The sequence below is a fragment of the Taudactylus pleione genome, unplaced genomic scaffold, assembly GCF_031769625.1.
Source record: "Taudactylus pleione unplaced genomic scaffold, aTauple2 ptg000799l, whole genome shotgun sequence".
NCBI lineage: Eukaryota > Metazoa > Chordata > Amphibia > Anura > Myobatrachidae > Taudactylus > Taudactylus pleione.
The window spans coordinates 588,181-612,858 of NW_028285201.1; the positions used below are offsets into that span (position 1 = coordinate 588,181).

A 24,678-nucleotide genomic window follows, 5' to 3' on the forward strand; every position below is an offset into this window, starting at 1 on the left:
AAACAAGCTGTCAATTAATCTGTCCCTGCACAAACTGGCTCTACGGAGGCAAGATGTCGTCCTCATCCTCCTCATCCACCGATTCCTCACCCTCTTCAGTGTTGTGTACATCCTCATCCTCACAGAGTATTAATTCGTCCCCGCTGGAATCCACAACCACAGGTCCCTCTGTACGTTCTGGAGGCTGGTCTCCCTGGAAGAGTTGATAGTTCATTTTATGAACATCATCTTCTCCACATTTTGTGGAAGCAACCTCCTACGCCTTTCGCTGACAAGGTTCCCGGCTGCACTAAACACTCTTTCGGAGTACACACTGGAGGGGGGGCAACTCAGGTAAAATAGAGCCAGTTTGTACAGGGACCTCCAAATTGCTTTTTTTTCCTGCCAGTACAGGTACGGACTGTCTGACATGCCTACTTGGATGCTGTCACCGATGTAATCCTTTAACAGACAGACGCACGCTTGTCGCTGCTGCTTTGAGGATGCAAGTGCGGCTACAGCCCACACAATTCACAAAGACAGAAAAAAAAAAAGAATATTTTTATTGTTTGTGGAGCGCACTTTGAGGGTTACACCACCCTTTAACAGACAGACGCACGCTTGTCGCTGCTGCTTTGAGGATGCAAGTGCGGCTACAGCCCACACAATTCACAAAGACAGAAAAAAGAAGAAGAATATTTTTATTGTTTGTGTAGCACACTTTGAGGGTGTCACCACCCTTTAACAGACAGACGCACGCTTGTCGCTGCTGCTTTGAGGATGCAAGTGCGGCTACATCGCACACAAGTCACAAACACATTAAAAAAATAGTTTTTTATTTTTTGGAGCACTTTGAGAGTTACACCACCCTTTAACAGACAGACGCACGCTTGTCGCTGCTGCTTTGAGGATGCAAGTGCGGCTACAGCCCACACAATTCACAAAGACAGAAAAAAAAAGAACAATATTTTTATTGTTTGTGTAGCACGCTTTGAGGGAGTCACCACCCTTTAACAGACAGACGCACGCTTGTCGCTGCTGCTTTGAGGACAGTATCATATGCAGTGACAGTAGACTTGTCAGAAAGTGTTGGCACGTCCTTCAGTCTGGACCAGATGTCCAAACCAGCCCTTGACTTATGACACAGGTGCACGCTTGGCGCTGCTACTATGTTGATGCACGTGCGGCTACATCGCACACAAGTCACAAACACATTAAAAAAATAGTTTTTTATTTTTTGGAGCACTTTGAGGGTTACACCACCCTTTAACAGACAGACGCACGCTTGTCGTTGCTGCTTTGAGGATGCAAGTGCAGCTACAGCCCACACAATTCACAAAGACAGAAAAAAAAAGAACAATATTTTTATTGTTTGTGTAGCACACTTTGAAGGTGTCACCACCCTTTAACAGACAGACGCACGCTTGTCGCTGCTGCTTTAAGGATGCAGGTGCGGCTACAGCCCACACATTTCACAAAGACAGAAAAAAAAAGAACAATATTTTTATTGTTTGTGTAGCACACTTTGAGGGTGTCACCACCCTTTAACAGACAGACGCACGCTTGTCGCTGCTGCTTTAAGGATGCAAGTGCGGCTACAGCCCACACATTTCACAAAGACCGAAAAAAATAGAAGAATATTTTTATTGTTTGTGGAGCGCACTTTGAGGGTTACACCACCCTTTAACAGACAGACGCACGCTTGTCGCTGCTGCTTTGAGGATGCAAGTGCGGCTACAGCCCACACAATTCACAAAGACAGAAAAAAGAAGAAGAATATTTTTTTTGTTTGTGGAGCGCACTTTGAGGGTTACACCATCCTTTAACAGACAGACGCACGCTTGTTGCTGCTGCTTTGAGGATGCAGGTGGAATCTAGACGGGATTTGGAACCGGGGACACACTACCTCCATCAATTGTCGAAATCCCACTGCACTAATGGCGGATACCGGACGCACGTCTAACACCAACATAGCAGTCAAGGCCTCAGTTATACGTTTTGCTTCAGGATGACTGCTGTCGTACTTCATCCTCATCGCTATGGACTGTTGGAGGGTCAATTGTTTAGTAAAAGTAGTGCTGTTCCTACTTCCTCTCTGGGATGATGAACAACTCCCAGCAGCAGCAACAGCACTAGGAGAAAGTGGTTCTTGATCTTTCCCTATTTTATTTTTATCGGAGAAAGTTTGGTCCTCCATTTATGTTATATTGATATATACGTGCGGCTAAGGCGCACACAAACACAGAAAATATTTTTTTATTTTTGCTGGAGAGTAGTGCACTTTGTGGGTTACACCACCCTTTAAGAAATGAGCCAGCCGGCTCTTTACTTAAGGGACACAGGCGCACACTTGGCGCTGCTCCTTTGTTGATGCACGTGCGGCTACTGCGCACACAATTCACAAACACAGAAAAAATATTTTGTTTTGGTTTGGACTGGAGTGTACTTTGGGGGTTACAGCACCCTTTAACGGTCAAGCCAGCCGGCCCTTTACTTATGACACAGGCGCACGCTTGGCACTACTTTGTTGATGCACGTGCGGCTACTGCGCACACAATTCACAAACAGAAAATATTTTTTTTTTTTTGGTTTGGACTGGAGTGTACTTTGGGGGTTACAGCACCCTTTAACGGTCAATCCAGCCGGCCCTTTACTTATGACACAGGCGCACGCTTGGCACTACTTTGTTGATGCACGTGCGGCTACTGCACACACAATTCACAAACACAGAAAATATTTATTTTTTTGGTTTGGACTGGAGTGTACTTTGGGGGTTACAGCACCCTTTAACGGTCAAGCCAGCCGGCCCTTTACTTATGACACAGGCGCACGCTTGGCACTACTTTGTTGATGCACGTGCGGCTACTGCACACACAATTCACAAACACAGAAAATATATAATTTTTTTAGCACTTGGGGGGAGCACCCCTGATGGACAGAGCACCCCCTGGACAACACTACAGCACACCTTTAGGACTGGGACACTGCACAGGAGTTTGGAGTGGACACAGCCCCTATGGAGAACTGACTGCACAACACAGTCCAGCCAGCCCCTATGGACTTTGAAGTAGTGGACACAGCCCCTATTAACAACAGCAGCACAGCACAACACAGCCAGCCCCTATGGACTTTGAAGTAGTGGACACAGCCCCTATGGACAACAGCAGCGCAGCACAGCACAGCACAACACTACTCTGCACTACACTACACTACACAGCCCAGCCAGCCCTAATTCCCACCCTCCCTCTTCACTGTCCACAGCCGAGTGAGAAAATGGCGCCGACGCGGGTACCTTATATAGGATCCAAAACCCGCGAGACCCGGAAGGCGGGATGATGACGTTTTGCCTCGATTTGAGATCCGAGTCAGGCGGGAAAAGTCGAGCCTGACTCGGATCTGCCTCGGATCGGGGGGGCTCGGGGGGGTTCGGATTTCAGAAATCCGAACCCGCTCACCCCTAATTTGAATATGTCACTAACATCACATTTAGATGTCATTGAACATACACATTGATTTATGCAGTTTTTCACGTTAACTACTTCTTAAGCTCACTAATTCACATTTATAGTTTCATTTTACATTTAAAATCATAAACAACTTAGCACTCTCCACAATTTTAATTGAGGATGTTCATATTTCCATATATTTTTCTTTCAGGTATCTATGTATTTCATATATTTACTTCTGGTATCTTTTTCTCTGTTCAGTGTATGTTACCTTCAGTCTACACACTCTACAATTTACAGCACCATAATTCCAAATCATCACATGCTTGACAGTCTATTTTTTTAGCAATATTCTTTACTGAACAATTTGGACCTACTGTCCTTACAGATGTTTCTTCAAAATAATCCTTAAAGTACATACATTTAGTTTCTTATTCCCCTTCTTGTGACTCTTTTTCTAACAAGATCTGTTTTAATACTTTAATCCAATTCAAAAGTTTGCCTTCACATTTGTTATTCTTTATGCATGGGCCATATGACTTACCTATCTGTGCCATTTCCACTCCTTCTGTCGTCCCAGGACCTAAAACTATACAGTATGTATAATATCCATGGGGGTCTGACAGCTGGACAGATGTTTGCTGTCCGCATTACCCATATCTGTGGGTTCTCCAAAACCCTATTCTGCGGGCTTCACCAAACTCTGTTTTGTGGGTTTCACTAAAACCATATTTTGTGGGTTTTACTAAAACCCTATTACCTTCTGTTACTAAAGTGGGTCTCCTTTGTAGTTCTGGGCACACTATGACCGTAACTTTGGGATATAGATTGATTATAAACAAATCCCAAAATTCTCCTACTATAGTCTGGAGATAACCTCCATCAATATGGCAATCTACCAACAAACAAAATGTACTTCTACATCTATTCACTTTGGAAGTATAAAGATCACAAGATGTATCCAGGGACAATACTCATGCTAATTAGGGAAACCAATTTTCAGACTGTTAAACACAATAACACATTTGCTCATATTCATATCTACAAGGATTGTAGTCTGTATACATTTTTAAAGGTTCATTAGACATGTAATTTCATAAAACAAAACCCAAAAACAAAAAACAAGAGTCTGAGACACATAGATATCCATACCTGAATCTTTAGGCAGACACAGGAGCTCACAAAACAGCGGGTTCCAGCTTTGAGCAGAATACCACTCATCCTGGGATTAAAGTCTGAATCCACTGTCCTAGTCACTCCCAACTTGCCTGTTCTCAGATCAGGGATAGGAATCTCGGTATGGGAACCTCCAAGTGATAGATCGTAATTAATCTTCTGTGGTTAATCACCAGCCAAAGCACATTTATTGTGTGTCAGACCCTTGTGATACAGAGTACTCTGGAGACAGAATCAACATGCAACCAGCTTTGTGTTCAAGATTCTTCTGACTATAATTATGTGTCATACAATAATATAAATCACAGTGTTCTCACATTTCAACATATCAGTATTTTCACACTACATCTTAATACAGCAGTCATTGTTAGTATTCATTACATTATTATCTATACACGAGGGAGTGAACTGTTAGGGAGGTACATGGGAGCTTAGAATACACAATCTATTCATGCTACTATTTTGTCTGACAAACATCTGCACATTCCAAAGCTTTAGAGACTTGAAGGTTAGCAAAAATTACTCTCTATAATATTCTGCAATTCAAAGCTTATGAATAACTTTACAGGCACAGATCATCCATCTTGTTACAAAATGGAGTCATATGGATAGCTTAATAACAGATTTATTAGCCCAAAGTGTCAGAAATATGCTGATATTCTTTAATTTTTTTAAATTTCAGATGCAGAAGACGCCTAAAGATGTGCTCAGGAAGGAGCTGAATGCTACAGTCTGTGGAGAGGATGAGGAGTGCTTTTACTGAAAATTTTACTTTTTATTATAAATGTTTATATTAATAAATACTGTTTGTTTATGTGTTGTGTAATTATTACATGTTAGCTTAGTATAGATTAGAAGTGAGTATATATTAACAATACACACAGGAAAAAAACACACATATTGGACACATAACTTATTAAATGAATTAAAAACAATACACTTTAATTTAAATAAAGGCAGTTATCCAATTTAAAACTTGCAAATAGCAAATGCTGCTGGAGGTGTCTGACACCCCTTGCTGCATTTGCGAGCCCAGCACTGTGAGCAAGGTTACAGGCTGGGCTTACCATAGCGACCATAGGTTGCGATGGTGGACGGCGCCAGGCCGCTAGCCAGCTGAGTAAGCCTCACTTTACTCAGGCTGGCCAGCTTTTAAGACCAGGAAACTGCATCCATTGACGCAGTTACAGCCCTTGCCACTCCCGGAAAACACGACGGACACGCACCCATTTGGCAGTACACTGGCCTTCCCCATCCCCACAACACCCTTTAAATGCCTCTGCCTGCCAATCAGGTAGAGGCATCAAAGGGCTGCATGAGTTTATACAGGACACATTCTGCACAGTCACAGAATTCCTGCACAGATTCACTAATATCGGGAATCTGCATTCAGTATTGCACGTAAGTGCAATGCTGAATCACCCCAATACTCACAGGATAGGGAATTGTATTTATTTAATTTAAAGAGTTCAAGTTGTAAAAAATTATACTTTTGTCTGTCAGGGGAGGGGATGGGGAGATGGCCACTACAGCTTGCCTCAAACGCCTTTGATGAAGTGCTTGCTGTTGTCATATATAGTATATACTGTTGTCGTTTGTGTGTGCATATGAATGTGTATATATATATATATATATATATATATATTATACTAGGGATGCGCGCCGACCCCGTGTTTTTGTTTTGGATCTGTATCTCCGTCAAGGTTTTGGATCTGGATTTGGTTTTGCAAAACCGCCCTTGTGTGTTTTGGTTTTGGATCTGTATTTTCTTCTAAAATGTATCAAATCAGCTAAAATCACATAATGTTTTGGTATCTACAGTGTTAACCTCAATAACATTAATTTCCAGTCATTTCCAATCAATATTAACTACTTCACAGCTCACAATATTGTTCGCCAACATAGGCCAAAGGCTGGCTGAGTAAACTAATCAACCAACAGAGCAGCTGCACAAACACACGGCAGTTATTTCTGTTTACAAATGTTTTGCAAATTAGTAATGTATTAGCAATAACCAATCTAACTAACTCGCAGATACGTTCAATGGAAAACAATACAACACAGAAATTTACTACAAATTTTGCGTGGAAAATCCTTGCTTAAAACAAGTAGTCATAGTTAACAAGCAGCAAACAAAAAAATCCTAATCCTTGTGTAAACAGCAACAGCAAACATGAATGCCCCTTACACAAGTGCACATGCCCCCAGCCCCCAGTAGGAGGCCGGCCAGGAGACTTGCCTTCTTTTTCGGGCACCCAATTTTCAGAAGGCCCCCGAATCTCGTGTGGCACTCCCAGTGGCCAGGAAGAGTGGGCAATTCTCACGGAGGCCAGTTTACCGGAAGAGGCAGCTTAAAGGTCAGCAACTATGATTGCATACAAGTCACTTGAGATATATATATATATATAAACAGTATATACACACTACCGTTCAAAAGTTTGGGGTCATATGAAAACTGACTTTTATTTATCAAATGAGTTGCAAAATGAATAGAACATATAGGGCCTGAATCAGACCGGTGCGTGAGCGCATAGCGCTTGCAAGCGGGTCGATGGTGGCCCAATGCGCACGCGTGGCACGTGCCATGCTCGTGTGCAAGCCCCATAGCGAGTGAGAACTTCACTTGCTCCGGGACTCACAACAAATCGGGGCGGCTGTTGATGTTGATTGACAGCTTGCCCCGTTTTGTAGGTGGGTAGGGGGGGTGGCTGCACAAATGGAGGTGTACCCGAAGGAGCGCCTGCCGTTTGTGGACAGCCCTACTGACATCACTCGTGATGTCAGTAGTGGACTTCCTGCTCTATTAAAGCAGGAAGTCCACTCGGCATTGCGAGTGCTGAGACCATAGCTTAGGGTCTGCTCACAATGCCGATGGTCATGATAATCGCGACCATCACCAGGCCACTCGCACAAGCTATGGGTGGTCACCCACAGCTTTACGAGCGGTCTGGAGGCGGATTAAAAAAAAAATCTGCCCTGATTCAGAGCGAGCGCTCGCAAACAGTGAGTGCCTCTGAATCAGGCCCATAGTCAAGACATTGGCAAGGTTACAAATAATGATTTTTATTTGAAATAATAATTTTGTCCTTCAAACTTTGCTTTCGTCAAAGAATGTTCCTTTTGCAGCAATTACAGCATTGCAGACCTTTGGCATTCTAGCTGTTAATTTGTTGAGGTAATCTGAAGAAATTTCACCCCATGCTTCCTGAAGCACCTCCCACAAGTTGGATTGGCTTGATGGGCATACCATATGGTCAAGCTGCTCCCACTGCAGCTCAATGGGGTTGAGATCTGGTGACTGCACTGGCCACTCCATTACAGACAGAATACCAGATTCCTGCTTCTTCCCTAAATAGGTCTTGCATAATTTGGAGGTGTGCTTTAGGTTGTCCTGTTGGAGGTGGAATTTGGCTCCAATCAGGGTACACAGGGTATGGCATGGCATTGCAAAATGGAGTGATAGCCTTCCTTATTCAAAATACCTTTTACCTTGTACAAATCTCCCACTTTACCAGCCCCAGACCATCACATTACCTCCACCATGCTTGACAGATGGCGTCAGGCACTCTTCCAGCATCTTTTCTCTTGTTATGCATCTCACAAATGTTCTTCTGTGTGATCCAAACACCTCAAACTTCGATTCATCTGTCCATAACACTTTTTTCCAATCTTCCTCTGTCCAATGTCTGTGTTCTTTTGTCCATATTAATCTTTTCCTTTTATTGGCCAGTCTCAGTTATGACTTTTTCTTTGCCACTCTGCCTAGAAGGCCAGCATCCCGAAGTTGACTCTTCACTGTAGACGTTGACACTGGCGTTTTGCGGGTACCATTTAATGAAGCTGCCAGTTGAGGACTTGTGAGGCTTCTATTTCTCAAACTAGAGACTCTAATGTACTTGTCTTCTTGCACAGTTGTGCACCGGGACCTCCCACTTCTCTTTATACTCTGGTAGAGTCTGTTCTCTGAAAGGATTAGTACACACCGTTGTAGGAAATGTTCAGTTTCTTGGCAATTTCTCACATGGAATTGCCTTAATTTCTCGAAGCAAGAATAGACTGTTGAGTTTAACATGAAAGTTCTCTTTTTCTGGCCATTTAGAGAGTATAATCGAACCCACAAATGTGATGCTCCAGGTACTTAACTAGCTAAAAGGAAGGACAGTTTTATAGCTTCTCTAACAAGCAACCCATTTTTAGGGTTTTCAAGGGTTTTCTAATAATCCATTACACAAAAAAACACTTAGAGGGCATAAGAAATTCACATAAAGTCTTCAACTGAGTTCCAGAGCTTTCAGTTCAGTACTGGTACTACTTTAGGGAAGTCCAAACAAGAATGTTAATGCTGGATACTAATATATCTGTTCTTTTCTTTGAACAATCTTCTACAGTTTATCCAAATAGTTCTAAAAAAGACCCTCTCTCCAAAAACACCCAGAGAGATGGCCAATAAGGCCTCACATTAAATTCAAAAATATATTTTATTATAAAATGTCATTTATCATTTGACACAATTTATAAAATTCATAAGTAAAGCTTCAATTGCTTACATCAACAATAATCCGTTTGCCATAATATGGGGGATGAGTTTATTATGCAAATCTAGCTGTTACCCACATCAGGCAAGATCTTTTTACAGCAGATTTCTCCCTTCTCCCTTGAGGCAATTGGATTGAAAAGATAAAACCCTACGCGTTTCGTCCGTTAGGACTTCATCAGGGGTAAGCAAATCAGACCAATATGTATAACCGATCCTAGTAACAAGTGGACATGAAAAAGAATTCTTATGCCAATTTGAACTTAAAAGAGTTAGAAATCCCTCTTGTGATGAGCTCTGACCTGCTCCCAGGTTACAGCCTTAAATTAAAATCCCGGGTGATTCGCTATTACACGTTAATTTGCTAAAAAACCTGTATGAAAGGGTCAACCCGGGACTTAATTCCCGGGTCTATACCCTGCAAAAAAACAGGGTCGGAGACCCGGGATGACCCTTTCACACAGGGAAATATCCTGGGTTGTTTAGCAAATTACCGGGTAAAAGTGAATTACCCAGGATTTTAATTTTCAGTGTGAAAGGGGTATGAGTGTCTTTCTTATATGTATTATTTGACTTTTGTATTCAAATGCTCTGTTTATAATTATATGTGCTCAAAATATGCTCTATCCACCTATTATTATTATCATTATTATTATTATTTAATTCAAAATGCATGTCGATAACAAAATATCTAAAGATATCTACATTAATGACTTCTCTGTTAAATTTCATAGATACAAAATTGTCTCCTGAGGAACAATTACCTGGAGCGTAATGTGGATGAAAAAGCTAAAGATTTTCAAAATGATACACCTGTTTTATCCCAAGAGGTAATAAAAATAAACTAAGCTAAACCAAACTTACAAACTCTTTTTTCTGTTATGGGGCATATTCAAGTAGCTGCAAAAAGTTGGAAAGGTTTCGCCTACTGTACTTTTTGCAGATTTAGCGTGTTTTTGAAGCAAATACTTTTCATGCACGGCCCCGTTATTCGCCCTATTCAATTCCAAAAGACACAAAAACGAGACTCGGCAAAACTTAAACAGGCAAAAAAGGCTGTCAGATTTGGGGAAATCAGCCTGACACCCCCCAAAAGATGCACTAACATTGGGGATCAATATAGCTGCCCCCGAATAGCCCTACTGAAGTTATATGGGGTACTTAAATGCTCTCAATAGCTGCTAATTAGCATCCTTGCACAAGTGGTGAAGAATAGGATTTAGCAGGTTATTTTGGAGAAAATACATTTGGGGTACATGAAAATGGGTGCAAGCATAGTCAAAAATCACAAGTGACGTTTTTAAAATTTTTTAAAAATGCACCTTCAGCAAACACCTGCAATAAAAAAAACACCTCCCCCATACTTGCAGGCCCCCCAAAAGCTTATTTCGCTAGTTTTTAAGTTTGTACCCCAACTTTGTCCTTTTTTGCCCCATTTTTTCAAAGTAATTTTTCTGGTGTACATTTTTTTGGGGGGAATTTTTTGATGCAGTTACCTTTTGGGGGCTGTACCAAGGGTTCAGGGTGGTTTCCCCACCTTTGCACCCCAAAACCGCAATTCTGCACTTTTTTCTGCCTGCTTTCATAGGCAAATCTTTTTTGCCTATTCCAATGCATTGAGTTTTCCGCAGAAAACGGCTTTTTGCAGCTAACTGAATATGCCCCATATTATCTAGAATTATTTAGTTTTTAAGGTAATTTTAGCTCATGATATCTGGAAGAGGATGTGAGGATATTGGGTTAATGATTTTTTCTTTCATGGTGACTGGATTGAACCTGGCGCATCCAGTACACTAAAGCTGGGTACACACTGACCGATATATAGACCGATTAAGTGATCGGCCAATATATCTGGTGCCCGTTGGCCAGTGTGTACCAGCAATATGTCTGCGAACGAGGTCGTTCACAAACATCGCGTCAGCTGAGCTGCACAGCCGATGGCAGCTATATCTGCAGACATATCTGTCCATCGGCAAGTGAGTACGGGTGATCAGCCGATTGCACATGCAGCGGCAGCCATGGGGAGGGGGTCACGGGGTGACCCCTGGCCAGAGGGACACGCGGCTGCCTGGAAGATGATGGTCGTTCAGTGTATAATATGAACGACCATCATCTACAGATATATCTTTGCAGTGTGTACCCACCTTTAGGATATTCAGTATCACTTAAGCAAGCAGTTACAAGTGCAAGTAGGTTTTAATAAACATAGCAGACTTGGAAAGTAGTTACTGTACAGTATGTTTTCAACATTAATGCTGTCAACAGCTTTATACAGAAGTGAGAATGCCGGCACCGTTGTAATATTTATCATAAAAACTATTGCACAGGTGCTTGTAAAGGGCGGAGTTTGCTCTGAATAACAGAAGAAAAGGGTGTTCCCTCCAGCACACTGCAACAATATCAGCAAAAATACTTGAACCCTACATGATAATAGAAATTCAGAGGTATTAGTTGCATACATTTGCAAATATATGATTAAGTGCCGGGCCAGCGTCAAGGCTTTTCTATATCGGCGTCTCTAACATTCAGGGTTTCACTTCTTTATCATGTAAAGTACAGGTATTTTAGCAATGTTGGCATTATAACTTTAAACAAGTTATTATGCTGACGTAGCTAAATTGCTTATATAACATTACAACCATGTCAGCATTCTCCCATTGGCATAATACTGTAGACATATTGACTGTCAACATCAAAAATGTTGACCACGTTGTATGTATCCCACGCACCCTGTAATTACAACATTTTACAGGACAAATGCCAGGTGGTTTTCCATGCCTAATCTACAACCCTAACCAAAGGAGGATCTGTCTTGTCACCAACCCTTAATAGAGCATCCCCAGCTGTTGGGCAAAATTTCTCCCCACTTTGAGCAGGCTCAGAACGGAACGCCTAAGGAGACATCCACATCAGAGTAGCTGACACAGGGTCTGATTCAGCAAATAACGCAGTTGCTAATATGCATGCAATCAGCTGATTGTTATGTAATGCGCATGCGTATGCATCGCAGTGCACGTGCGTGAACCGGCCACTGCAATCGGGACTTCGATTGCAGCGACTATTCAGACCCATCACAGAGTTATTGACAGGAAGTGCCATTTGTGGGTGGTGACAGGGGAAGGAGGTGGTCGGTGCATAAATTATACACTGCGATGCCCTATGCAGCCTGAGGCCTGATAGCGTGCATGGAAGTTATCAATTTCTGAGTAAGGTCAGGGCTTGTGCAAGTGTGCGTCAGGCTGCCGTGGTACTCGATTGTACTGATGTTTTCGCAGTCTTGCTAAACATTACGGATGTGTGTAAGGTAAAGTGGGTGTCCTTATGTAGTGCTGTGGCGGCATTGAGATCGCAATAAATTAGCATACTATTTCAGTTGAACTGCATGCATAATCGCTATTGCATTCGCAGTTGCCTTCTGTAGTGAATCAGGCTCACAATCCACCACCAGTCTAACATGAGCCATAAGACTGTCAGAACTGGTCACACTTAAGAACCATTGGGGCAAATCCTCTACTTTTTACGCACATTAAGGACCTCATTCAGAGTCGGTCGTTGCGGCCGCACGGTCGTACGCCACGGATGTTCGCAATGCGCGTGCACAAACTAGCCGCTATGATCAGAAATTTCTCTCTCCTTGAACACAGCCAGGTCGGTAGTTTGAGTGACAGATTGAGGCGTTTGTGGGTGGTAACAGGGGAAGGTGCTTGAAAACGGGGGAGTGGAGATCCGTACGCAGGCGTGCCTCATTATGCGAATGGCGTTTTATGGGAGTGCATACGTCATGGCACATGTGACATGGGAGGTTTTTACACTGACATGATCGTAGTGCTTAAGAGAGGGTATGGTCAACCTTAAGCTCTAAGACCAGTTCCGATGGTACCCGATGGTCTCGATTAATCCTTATATGCCCGGAGATGACGTGCAATGCGTACGAGAAGGGGGCGTATTTTTTGGCCTTCCGACCACTTCCTCTCCTTGGTCGGCCAACTACCGATCCGAACTTAGGGACGCAACTTGCGAGGGAATCATTTGCATATCCGGCCCCTTTTTCCGTACGACCGTGCGGCCTGCTTCGACCGACTCTGAATGAAGTCCTAAGTTCCCATGATGAAGTGACTTCAGCAGTGTTGTCTTTATGAACCCCTTCACCTGGTTTGTATATGCACATAAGGGGGATGTCACCTAGTTTCCCACAAGTACTGTGGTGTCACAAGGAATCCTGCAAAGAATGACTCTGGGCAGTCTAGCTATATATTTGAAAATAAACAATGGGCATCCATATTACAATTGTCCCCTGAGCATAATCACAACTGCCCCCTGATTATCCCATGCCCAACTCAATTTTAAATCTAACATGCATCATATATTGCAGCCTAAACCTGCTCCAAAAAACCTCTAGGGCCTCGGAATCCCCCCAAAAATAGAAAATATATGCTGTGTCTAGCGTGGTGACATCATATTATAAATATACAACTGTGTGTTATAATACACACACCCCTCACAGGAGTGTTTCAAGCATTTAGATATCTGATGGCAAAGTCAGTTTCAGATGATTCCTCAGCATTTCAAGCTACAGTATGTGCCTGATTCAGAATTGTACGCAAACTCAATGGTTTGCGTACAACTCCAATAGTTGTTGCATCAACAGTGCTCCCAAAGCTGCAGCATGGTTGTCATGCTGTGGCCGGGGAAGGGTCAGCGATGTTGAGTGTACTTGATAATGGGTGTGTGTTGTCCCTGCTTTCGAGGGGTGCCGAGGCCACCTCGAGTAAGTGTTTCGATGGTCTTGTCCTCAGATGCAGCAGCTGATCACAGAAGCGTCTCTTTACACAAAACTTTGCAGCATTAGCATATTATTTTGCTCTGAATCAGGCCCTATTTTCAAAAAGTTAAGGAAGGCAAGTATAGTATACACTGAATTGTATAATAAATGAGTGAGACTTACAGAAATCAATATGAAACTGTATGGTCAGACAATCTACTCATTATTTTAAATCTGTGCATCCTATTTGTGTAAATAAGATTTATTTGAAGGGAAAAAGTTGCACAAAAAGATGTTCGGCACTACAGTCGCATGCCGTTCACGCATTATGGTTAATGTGTAGCGCACGGAGGTCATCTGAGTGCAATCCAGCACACCAACGCTTGTGTCAACTCGGCGACACAGGGCACACCTTTGCGTCATCAGTGTGCAATCCAGCGAATCAACGCTTGTGTCAACTTGGCGACAAAGGCCGCACCTCTGCGTCCTCTGTGCACAAAGCAGTGCACCAACGCTTGTGTCAATCCGGTGACATAGGCCGCTACCAGCCAAGACATACCAGCCCTGAAGGCTGCTACACAGCCCAAAAGCTGCATCTTACTTACGGCTCACTAACCGCAGCTAGCCAAGAGTCCAGCCCTCAAGACTGCTACACAGCCCAAAGGCTGCATCTTACTTACGGCTCACTAGCCGCAGGTAGCCAGGAGTGCAGCCCTCAAGGCTGCCTCATGGCCAAAAGCCACATCTAATTCATGGCTCACTAGCCACAACTAGCCAAGGTTCCAACCCTCAAGGTTGCTGCACGGCTCAAAAGCTACACCGTGTTTACATCCTATGGGTCACTGTCTACCATATACTGTACTTCCTGACTAATCCTCCGATATCTTAAAATTATCTCTGGCCACATTATTGTGATTAGTCTTGGAACCTGGGCAGAATCTTGCACAAATTCTGGCAGCCCAGATGTGCTCACGCAAAAGGTGCAGGAACTTTCCCTTAAGGTTGAGGAGACTCGGGCTGCACCTGCCCATCCTACGGTCATTGAGCCCAAATTGAACATGCTCAACTGATTTACAGGGAATCGCAAGTACTTCAGCAAGTCGGGATTGTGATCTCTCTTTTACAGGGAGACCCCCAAACTTGGGCCTTCGGTCTACATTCCTCTTCAACTGCCCTGCAGACCGTGGATTATATTTTCTCAGCTCTGGGGTTGCTTTATGATGACCCAGACAAGGCAGCCATGGCAGAGGCTAGCCTTCTGTCTCTTAAACAGGAGAACAGGGCAGTGGAGGATTATTGTATGGAGTTCCGGAAGTGGGCCATAGACTCGGAATGGAACGATTCTGCTCTTCGAAGTCAGTTCCAATGGGGCATATAAAATCAGATTAAAGACATCCTGGTCCAACATCCTTCCGCAGATACACTGGATGACCTTTTGAGTCTGACCATCCACGTCGACCGATGTCTCTGAGAGCGCAGGTTGTAGAAGAAACTGCCCTCACAAGCTCTTTGTTCACCTCTTTGGATGCCTTCTGTGGAACAGGAGGAACCTATGCAACTAGGGGCTTTCCGTCTCCCTGCAGAAGAGAGACGAAGAAGACGCACACTGTGAATGTGCATGTATTGTGGAGGTAAAGGTCATATGGCCCAACTTTGTCCCTTCAAGTCGGGAAAAGGCAAAGTCTAGATGGTAGTGGAGAGTTGCATCTAGGCCTTGCATTCATCTCTCCAAGAAATTCAGTCCTTTTCACCACCATACTCAAGTCTTCTTTTGGCCAGGTTTCTGTGCTGGCCTTCATTGATAGCAGTGCCGTGGAAAACTTGTCATTCTTTGAGTCTTTAGGGCTTTCTTCAGAATCTTTGTGCACCCAAGTTGCAGTCGTTAGACTGGATGGCAAGAATCTTTCATCAGTACCCATTTCCTTCCGAACGCCACCTATACAGTTGACTGTAGGAGCTCTTCATTGGAAGAACTTTCGTTCTCCTTCTTCAATGCCCATTGGCTCCTGTGGTGCTGGGTTTGCCATGGCTGAAGAAGCATAGCCCAGTTATCCAGTGGCAAACTGGGGAGATTCTACAATGGGGATCCTCCTGTCTTGTTCATTGTTTGTCTCATCCAGTTTGTCTTGCTGCAGTCATGCTGTCTGAAAATTCCTTGGTTCCCACTCTTTATCGAGATCTGGCAGAGGTGTTTTCTAAAGAAGAAAGCCGATGATCTACCGCCACATTGGTCCTTTGAATTGATACCTGATGCCAGACTACCCAAAGGTAGGCTATATGCCTTGTTAGTTCCCGAAAGTAAGGCGATGCAGGAGTACAGTATATCCGGTATGCTCTAGAGAAAGTATTTATTCAGCCATCCAAGTCCCCAGTGGGTGCCGTTTTCTTTTTGTTCAGAAAAAAGATGGATCTCTCTGACCCTACATCAATTTTAGGGGATTGAACAAAATCACTGTTAAAAATGCTTATCCCTTTGATCAGCTACCTCTATCGTTTCAAAGATTGACTTACGCGGTGCTTATAACCTTATCCGCATCTGGAAAGGAGACTAATGGAAGATGGCTTTCAACATCCACTTGGGGCATTTTGAATATCTGGTTATGCCCTTCAGTCTCTCCAATGCCCAGCCGTCTTCCAGGACTATATTAATGAGGTCTTGAGGGATTTTCTGGGGGTCTTTGCTGTTGTTTATTTGGATGACATTCCTATCTTTTCCAAATCTGTGGAACAACATCGACAACACGTGAGGCTGGTATTGCAAAGACTCCTGGATAATAGTTTTTATGCCAAGTTGGAAAAATGTGAGTTCAAGGTAACAGAGATCTCCTTCTTGGGCTACATAATCTCCTTTTGTGGAGTCTCCATGGATTCAAGTAAGGTGAAGGCTGTACTAGATTGGTGAACAACCCACATCATTAAAGGCCATTCAGCAGTTCCTAGGATTTTCTAATAATTACCGCCGATTCATCAAGTCCTTTTCCACTATTGTTTCTCCCATCGTGAACTTGACCAAGAAAGGGACGGAGCTGTTCATGCTTTCAATTATCTCAAGACGGTGTTTGTGTCTGCTCCTGTCCTCCAACATTCCAATCCCAACCTTCCGTTTGTGGTGTAAGTGGACGCCTCTGAGGTTGGAGTAGGGGCCATTCTTTCCCAGAGAGATTTAGAGGACAATAAATTGGTGACACTGGTTAGAGTGGGCTAACCATGTTGTTTCTGTGCTGACGGGTCATAAAAATCTGGCTTATATTGAGTCTGCCAAAAGACTGAATGCTAGACAGGCACAATGGGCCCTGTTCTTCACACGCATTAACTTTACCAAATCCTTTGGTCTGGGCCTAAGAATGTGTCCCAGTTTTTCTCTTGACCATTGTCCTGCTGTTGGAGAAGAAACCATCATTCCATCTTCTCAGATTCATTTGGCAGACTCTTTTCCTGAGAGGTCTCGTAAGGCAGTTCTTAAGGAGTTCCATTCGTCCAAGGCTGTTGGTCATCCAGGCTTTCCAAGACCCTAGAACTACTTTCTCGCTGTCTTGTAGCAGTCCATGTCTTGTGACATTCATGAGTTTGTGACAGCTCTAGAAACAAGACGCTCCGTACCACTCCTTGTGGTCTTTTGTGTCCATTACCAACTCCTCTCAGACCTTGGACACATATTGCGATGGATTTTGTGGTGGATCTTCCGTCCTCTTCCCACTGCACCGTCATCTGGACTCAACATCAGGAAACCTTTTTCTTTTCATGGACTCGCTGGGTGTTATTACCTTACTAATTTTGGGGTACCTACTGCACTGTCTCAGACAACAGTGGGGTGAGAGTGACCTATACACACCAGCTCTATCCCCGTATCTTCTTTTGGGATTGGAGCTTCCTAAACTGCTCACCTTGTATTCTCTGAAATTATATCTCAAATATAGGGCAGCAGCATTCAGGATTTCCTCCTCATGATTTTCTGTTTATTTCTTATACATATGGCACTCTCATTTACTGGACACTGCAACAGGGAGCCTGCGCTGATTTCACCAGACTCCCATGGAGTTAGATTGGATAAACAGCAGATGCCAATATCTTTCTTCATACTGCCAGGGTATAGGAGGCAGGTCCGCTCATGCCCCATTAACTACACTTGTATATGGGATACAGCAGCCACTTGCACCATACTATACTGAACAGTGGCCCTGATTCAGAGCCAGATGCTCTGACAGAGCGCTCGCTCTGAATTAGGGCGTCTTTTTGCCACCCACAGCTAATGCGAGCGGCCAGGATGATGGTCGCGATGGTCAAGACCATCGCGTCCATCGGGCTTGCGACGAGACCCTTGTGGTAGGGTCTCGTGGCCGCAAGCCCCAGAGAGCTTTCGGCTCAAACAGAGCCGAAAGCTCTCCCACTGACATCACTTGTGATGTCAGTGGGGCCGCCCCCAAACGGTAGGTGTTCCCATGGGAACGCCTCCGTCTGGGCAGCCACCCCCCGGCCCTCCAACCAAAGGGGGCGTGCTGTCACTCAACATCGACAGCATGCCCCCTTTGGTGCGAGACCCGGAGCGACGGATTCCCCGTCGCTATCCGGACCTCGCGCATGCGCACGACGGAGCCGGCTCCATCGTGCGCATGCGCTCTGGGCCACCATCGACCCGGTTGCAAGCGCTCAGCGCTTGTGACCGGGTCTGAATCAGGCCCTGTATCTTTTCACTATCCTTTTTGGTACTCACCTGATACTAATTACTGTGATATTTAATTACTGTCTTTACCACACTTTAATCAATCCAGACTAGTGAAACTACATTGGTCCACAATTTGACTCCTACAAGAATATTTTTGCACCTACAGTAGTCTGAAAAAAATATTTACTTTACAGATACATAAAATACTATGTTGAGATGATTGATATTAAGGAAAAATGCTGTCCTAAATTGGGATCTGAATATTCATTTGCTTGCTTTTTTTCCTCCTCAGAAGATTATAAATTACTAACTGTTCATCATCTGCTATTTATTGTTGGATTGTGCTTGTTTTACAGATACTGGGATATTTTTCCCTTGTATAGAAAATATATATACAAACTTAAAACTTCACTTTGGCTACAGTTACATCAGAACCAACTAGGGGTGGTTTCCCTTACATTTTGTATTGTGGTAATAGTACCATGGATTATTGAATCTATTTATATAGATCTTGACCACTGTCTGATTTGCTGTTTGATAATATAAAAGTGTTCACTTTTTTAATATAATGTTGTGCAATTATTGTATGTATATTATTGTATGTTTATAATTTAAGTTTTTCGTTTCCTATGATTCTTTTATGACAAAACATTAAAAGTTAGGTTTTAATATACAAGGTAGATTCTTGTGCCCCAAAAAAGAGTGTACTTTCTTTCCCTTTTCTAAATGCTATTCTTACTCTAATGGGTGCACCTCCATAAGGATAATACAGTCAGGTGCATAAATATTGGGACATTGACAGAATTTTCATATTTTGGCCTCTATTCACCACCACAATGGCTTTGAAATAAAACAAACAAGATGTGCTTTAACTGCAGACTTTCAGATTTAGTTTGAGGGTAATTACATCCAAATCACGTGAGCGGTGTAGGAATTACAACGGTTTCTATATGTGCCTTCCACTTTTTAAGGGGCCAAAATGAATGGGACAAACTAAACAATCCTAAATCTAACTTTCACTTTTTAATACTTTGTTGCAAATCCTTTGCAGGCAATTACGGCCTGAAGTCTGGAACGCATAGACATCACCAGATGCTGGGTTTCATCCCTGGTGATGCTCTGCCAGGCCTTTACTGCAAATGTCTTCAGTTCCAGCTGTGGGACCCCATGAGTCACCCTCCGGCCGTTGGTCCACAGAGTATGCGATGCTGCGCTGGACAATGCAGCTCGGATACGTAATGCAGCAGGAGGCGTGGTGCCTCCTGCTGCATTACCATAAGTGCAAGGATCGCAATTACAAAGCTGCCTGCATGCAGCTTTGCAACTGCGGTCCTTGCTGAATCAGGGCCTGATTTTCCTGTTTTCAGTTTTGGACACCTTTTCTAGATTCAGAGTGAGATGGTCTTGCACCGTTATATGAAGCAAAAGAAGATGCCTGACTGACAGCAGTTGCAGAACCACCGCTCAAAAATAAAGGCCATAAAGGCCTTCCCTTGCCATTGCTTGTGTTATATGGCATGTTGGTAATTTTATGTTTTTCTGCAGAAAACATTCCTTTTATTAGACGTGATGTTTTTCAGTATTGCAAAATATTTTGTTGACTTCAGATGTCCTGACTTAAACCCTCTATGTCAGTGGTTCTCAAACTCGGTCCTCAGGACCCCACACAGGTCACATTTTCCAGGTCACCCAGCAGGTGCAGAGGTGTATTCATTACTCACAATGACACAGTTTGAAAGATCCACAGGTGAAGCTAATTATTTCGCTTGTGATTGTGAGACCTGGAAAACATGCACTGTGTGGGGTCCTGAGGACCGAGTTTGAGAACCTGTGCTCTATGTCCTTGAGCACCGGTTTTAGTAGATGATGTTGAAGGACTAATATCATCATGACTTGTGGCAGGAGCTGCAGTGCTTGGTTGCTGCTCCTGCTGTTCTATCGATTGATCATCATGACCCATATTGATGCCTGAAGTATAAAACAAACTGCCCACTGACTTTGATGCATTGCACAGATAATATTAAGGCAGTGGCCCTTGACCTACTGACCGTTAGTGTTAAACTTAAAAAAAACACAGTATCATGGCCTGATGTTTTTTGAACACACACTATTTTTTTTAATAACATCAAACTGCCCACCGGCTGCGACGCACTGTGCAGATAATATTAAGGTGTTGACCCTTGACCTACTAACCATTAGTGTTAGACTTAAAAAAAGACAGTGTATCACGGCCTGAAGTTTTTGAACACATTTTTTTTAATAATAACAAACTGCCCACCAACTGCGATGCACTGTGCATATAATATTAAGGTGGTGGCCCTTGACCTACTGATCATTCGTGTTAGACTTCAAAAACTATAAGCTGTGATACAGTACTGTGTGTTTATTAAGTCTAACACTAACGGTCAGTAGGTCAAGGGCTACCAGCCACCACCTTAATATTACCTGTGCAGTGCATCGCAGAGGGTGGGCAGTTTGTTTTCATAAAAAAAATGTTGTTCAAAAACATCAGGCCGTGATACTGTGCTTTCTAACACTTTTTTTTTTTTTTAATAACAACAAGCTGCCCACCTACTGCGAAGTACTGCACAGATTAAGGTGGAAGGTAGTAGTGGGGGGTTGCTGTGGGGCTACTCCTATTTTCGGTTAACCTCCACCAGGCTGAACCAACCTGTACCAGCCTGGGGGCTGACACTATAGTAGGGGAGAGACAAACTGGGGTCTCCCTACTATAATGACAACCAGCACCAAACTTGTCAACCTAGACCTGGAAAAATGTAGTCCCCCACCCCAAGGCTAACCAGTCTCTTCTTAGCAGCTCCTGTGCTTTATGAGAGGAAGTAATAGTAATTAAATAGTTAATAAAATAGTTTTTAATAATTTGCCCACAAGTGCCAGCAAGCCTTGATATTAAGGGCCCACTGGCACTTGCAGTCCACCTGTAAAGAAAACCCAAGATTGGATCCTGGAATCATGTTAGAAGTAATCCTCCTGTGAATGGCTGAAAGTGTCAGCTGACTTCAGGCAACATGGCAGCGCCCATGCTACACTGGACTGCAGCAACAGTCTAAAGGTGCATAAACACGTAACGATCTTTTGAACGATTTAACTATAACGACGTCGTTATCGTTCAAAATATCGTTTAGTTCCTGAGTTATAACGATGAACGAAAATCGTTCAAGCACGCTCCCGTTTTTAGTTTGTAGTTCATTTCAGACTGTCCAACATAACGATTTTCTTTAAGGAAAGGAACATTTTTCGTTCATCGTTGCAAAAATCATTTATTACACTTCAAAAAATCGTTAATTTTTTCAAGGGAAAACCTGACAGAAAATTGGTTACAAAATCGTTACGGTTGTATGCACCTTAAGGCAGTGATTCCCAAGCTCGGTCCTCAAGCCACACTTATGCTGGCCATACACCTGCACGACCAGCATCAGATCCGATTCACCATCCGACTCCCCGGACCTCCCTGGCAGTCCCGGCAGCATATTTGTTGTTTTTCTTAGCACAGGATCTGTCGTATGATTGATCCTGTGCCTCACGCGCTCATTAGGGAAACAGTCATTGAAATGACTTGAATTGCCGCACGATGGATCGCATGAACAAAATAAACGGCATGATCTGCACACGATACGATGAAACATATGACCTGCACATCTGATCATAAGATCCGATTTAAGGAGCTGCGGGAGCGCACATCAGATCGTATCTTACTAAAAAAACACACGATTTTTACAAGATCCATCATATGACTCGTCGAAAATCGGGTAATCAGCCTGAAATCGTGCAGATGTATGGCCAGCATAACAGTCCCTGGTTTTAGTGATATCCATTATTGTGCACCGATGGTTTAATCAAAATAACTGAGGCACTAAGTCACCTGTGCACAAGTATGGCTATCCCTAAAACCTGGACTGTTAGTGTACCTTGATGACTGTGGTCGGGAACCCCTGCTCTAAGGGGATAATTCAATTGGGCACGATAAAATCTTGTTGTACAGTAGTTAATACACTCTCCCACTTAACGTGCAATTCAATTGTGAAAGGCTTATCCTGGCAGTTGTGCAGTAATTGTCTATGATGTTAGCTTCATTAATATGGATAATAGTATAGAAGTTTATTAGTGGCCAAAAGCAATGTATCTGGGACTCTTCTAAGGTGTCAAATGGCATTGTTTTGGATTTTTTAATAAAAGTGAAAAACAAAATAAAGCAAATGTTTTTCAGCAAATGAATGCTCTAGATCAGTGGTTCTCAAACTCAGTCCTCAGGACCCCACACAGGTCACATTTTCCAGGTCACCCAGCAGGTGCACAGGTACAGTGACACATTTTAAAAGATCCACAGGTGGAGATAATTATTTCACTTGTGATTCTGTGAGGAGACCTGGAAAACATTCACTGTTTGGTGTCTAAGGACCGAGTTTGAGAACCTGCTCTCTATAACAAATACAAAAATAAACTTCAGATCTTTATACAGTAGTGATCAGTGATGTGCGGTGAGATGAGGCAGAGCCTTTCCTGTCATACTTAGGTATTCTCCAAAGTTTTTACTGTAGAGGTTATGGGAAGAAGTTAAAGAAAATATTATAAATGTCTTCTTTGTATTGTTCTGATGGTTTTTGTGGTCAAAACTATGGAGTAAAAAGTGAATGGCAGGTGAGGCACTGCCTCCCCTGTCTACCTTTTCCGCACATCTCTAATCAAAACACACCAAACTTCCAGCAATATTTACTGCTGCATTTTTGTATAATGCCGACATGAACCCTTGGTATCTATAAATCTGGCTCTGATACTAGCAGTGCCTCCCCAGCAATTTACCTCACCGCACGTCACTGGTAGTGATTGTTTCCAGTGTAACAATAGATAATCACTTGTGTTTTAGGTAACAGCGGTTAATATTATGTTTCTTCTTTTTACAAGATGGTGAATGAGATGTGCGCAAATATACAAGAACGCATAGAAATTATCAGCCCCTACACAGGAAAGGAAGTAGAATCTGATATTGCGCTCGCAGAAGAAGCTGTGAGAGATGCAAACTTCACCATAAGTGTAAGAGAAAAATTAAACATATTTCTGTTGCCCGGTATTTTTTCATTGATTAATAAATATTTCACACTTCTTCATAAGAGTATATTCTCACCCTTTTTGTTATAATTTAGACATGTTTTAGGCTGATGCCAGGGGATGGAATTGTTCTCCATTCAATCACACTGGAACTCTGGATATGCATTTGTATACTGTACCTCCTAACATCAGAGGTCTCAACAGCAGGACAGGGGGTTGTGACAGTAGCAAAATGGGCATGTGGCCACACCTCAAGTGGGAATTTTTAAATCCAAATTTTATGCTGCATGTTGTGGAGATGTCTGCCTCCATAGTATGTGACTAATTGGGAAGTTTACATTTGGGTTTAATCTATTGCTGTTTGTTAGGATACAGTAGTTGTGCTTGGCCTCATTTAGAGTTAGGGGCAGTGATAGATTCAACAGGGTGGCAAGGGGCAGTCATCCAGGGGGGGAGTGGGTGCTACATCACCAGCTTGGGAAACACTGTGGTATATGTGAACTGTGGTTACTGTGTGGCATAATATGAACTGGGGCACTATAGTGTGTTTAAAACATTTGTCAAGTATTCCAGCACCACAAATGGCAAAGTTGTTAAAAGGTATCACTTCATATAATATTGACTGTTTTATTGGTAGGGTCCCCCACAAGTTAGTCACCATATTGCCTGCACAAGCCTTAATATGGCTCTGGTTTGGGCTAAAGCACAACAAAAGGAACAAAAATTAATCATGAACAAACCAATGTTTTATGTAAGTGGCATGATACTTCTTTGAATACAAATTTATCTTAGATGCTTTGCATGCATATTAGTAAATAAATGCATATATTCGTCCGTATCGTTGTTGTTGGGACAGAAGTTACTAGCATAGATGATGTAGGGATCGTAGTTGTATACAAGAATGCTCTGAATAATATCAAATTAAATGTATTATTTCCTATTAGGAAAATAAAAAAGAAGACAGAAATGTCCCTTGGTTGGCGCACTTACAAAGAATAATGTGATTAAAATGTAACTTTTATTAAACAGTCTAAAAATATGTAAGATAAGT

General features: G+C 42.9%; 1 protein-coding gene across 1 annotated transcript in view; it reads left to right on the forward strand.

The window, feature by feature from the left end:
• Window positions 1-24,678, forward strand: part of LOC148474932 (capping protein, Arp2/3 and myosin-I linker protein 2-like) — a 970,125-nt gene that overhangs the window by 394,891 nt on the left and 550,556 nt on the right. The window contains exons 20-21 of the mRNA XM_088457971.1: window positions 9,870-9,965; window positions 23,484-23,612. Of these exons, the coding sequence (XP_088314097.1) occupies window positions 9,870-9,965; window positions 23,484-23,612 (225 nt within the window). The remainder of the gene's footprint in view (window positions 1-9,869; window positions 9,966-23,483; window positions 23,613-24,678) is intronic.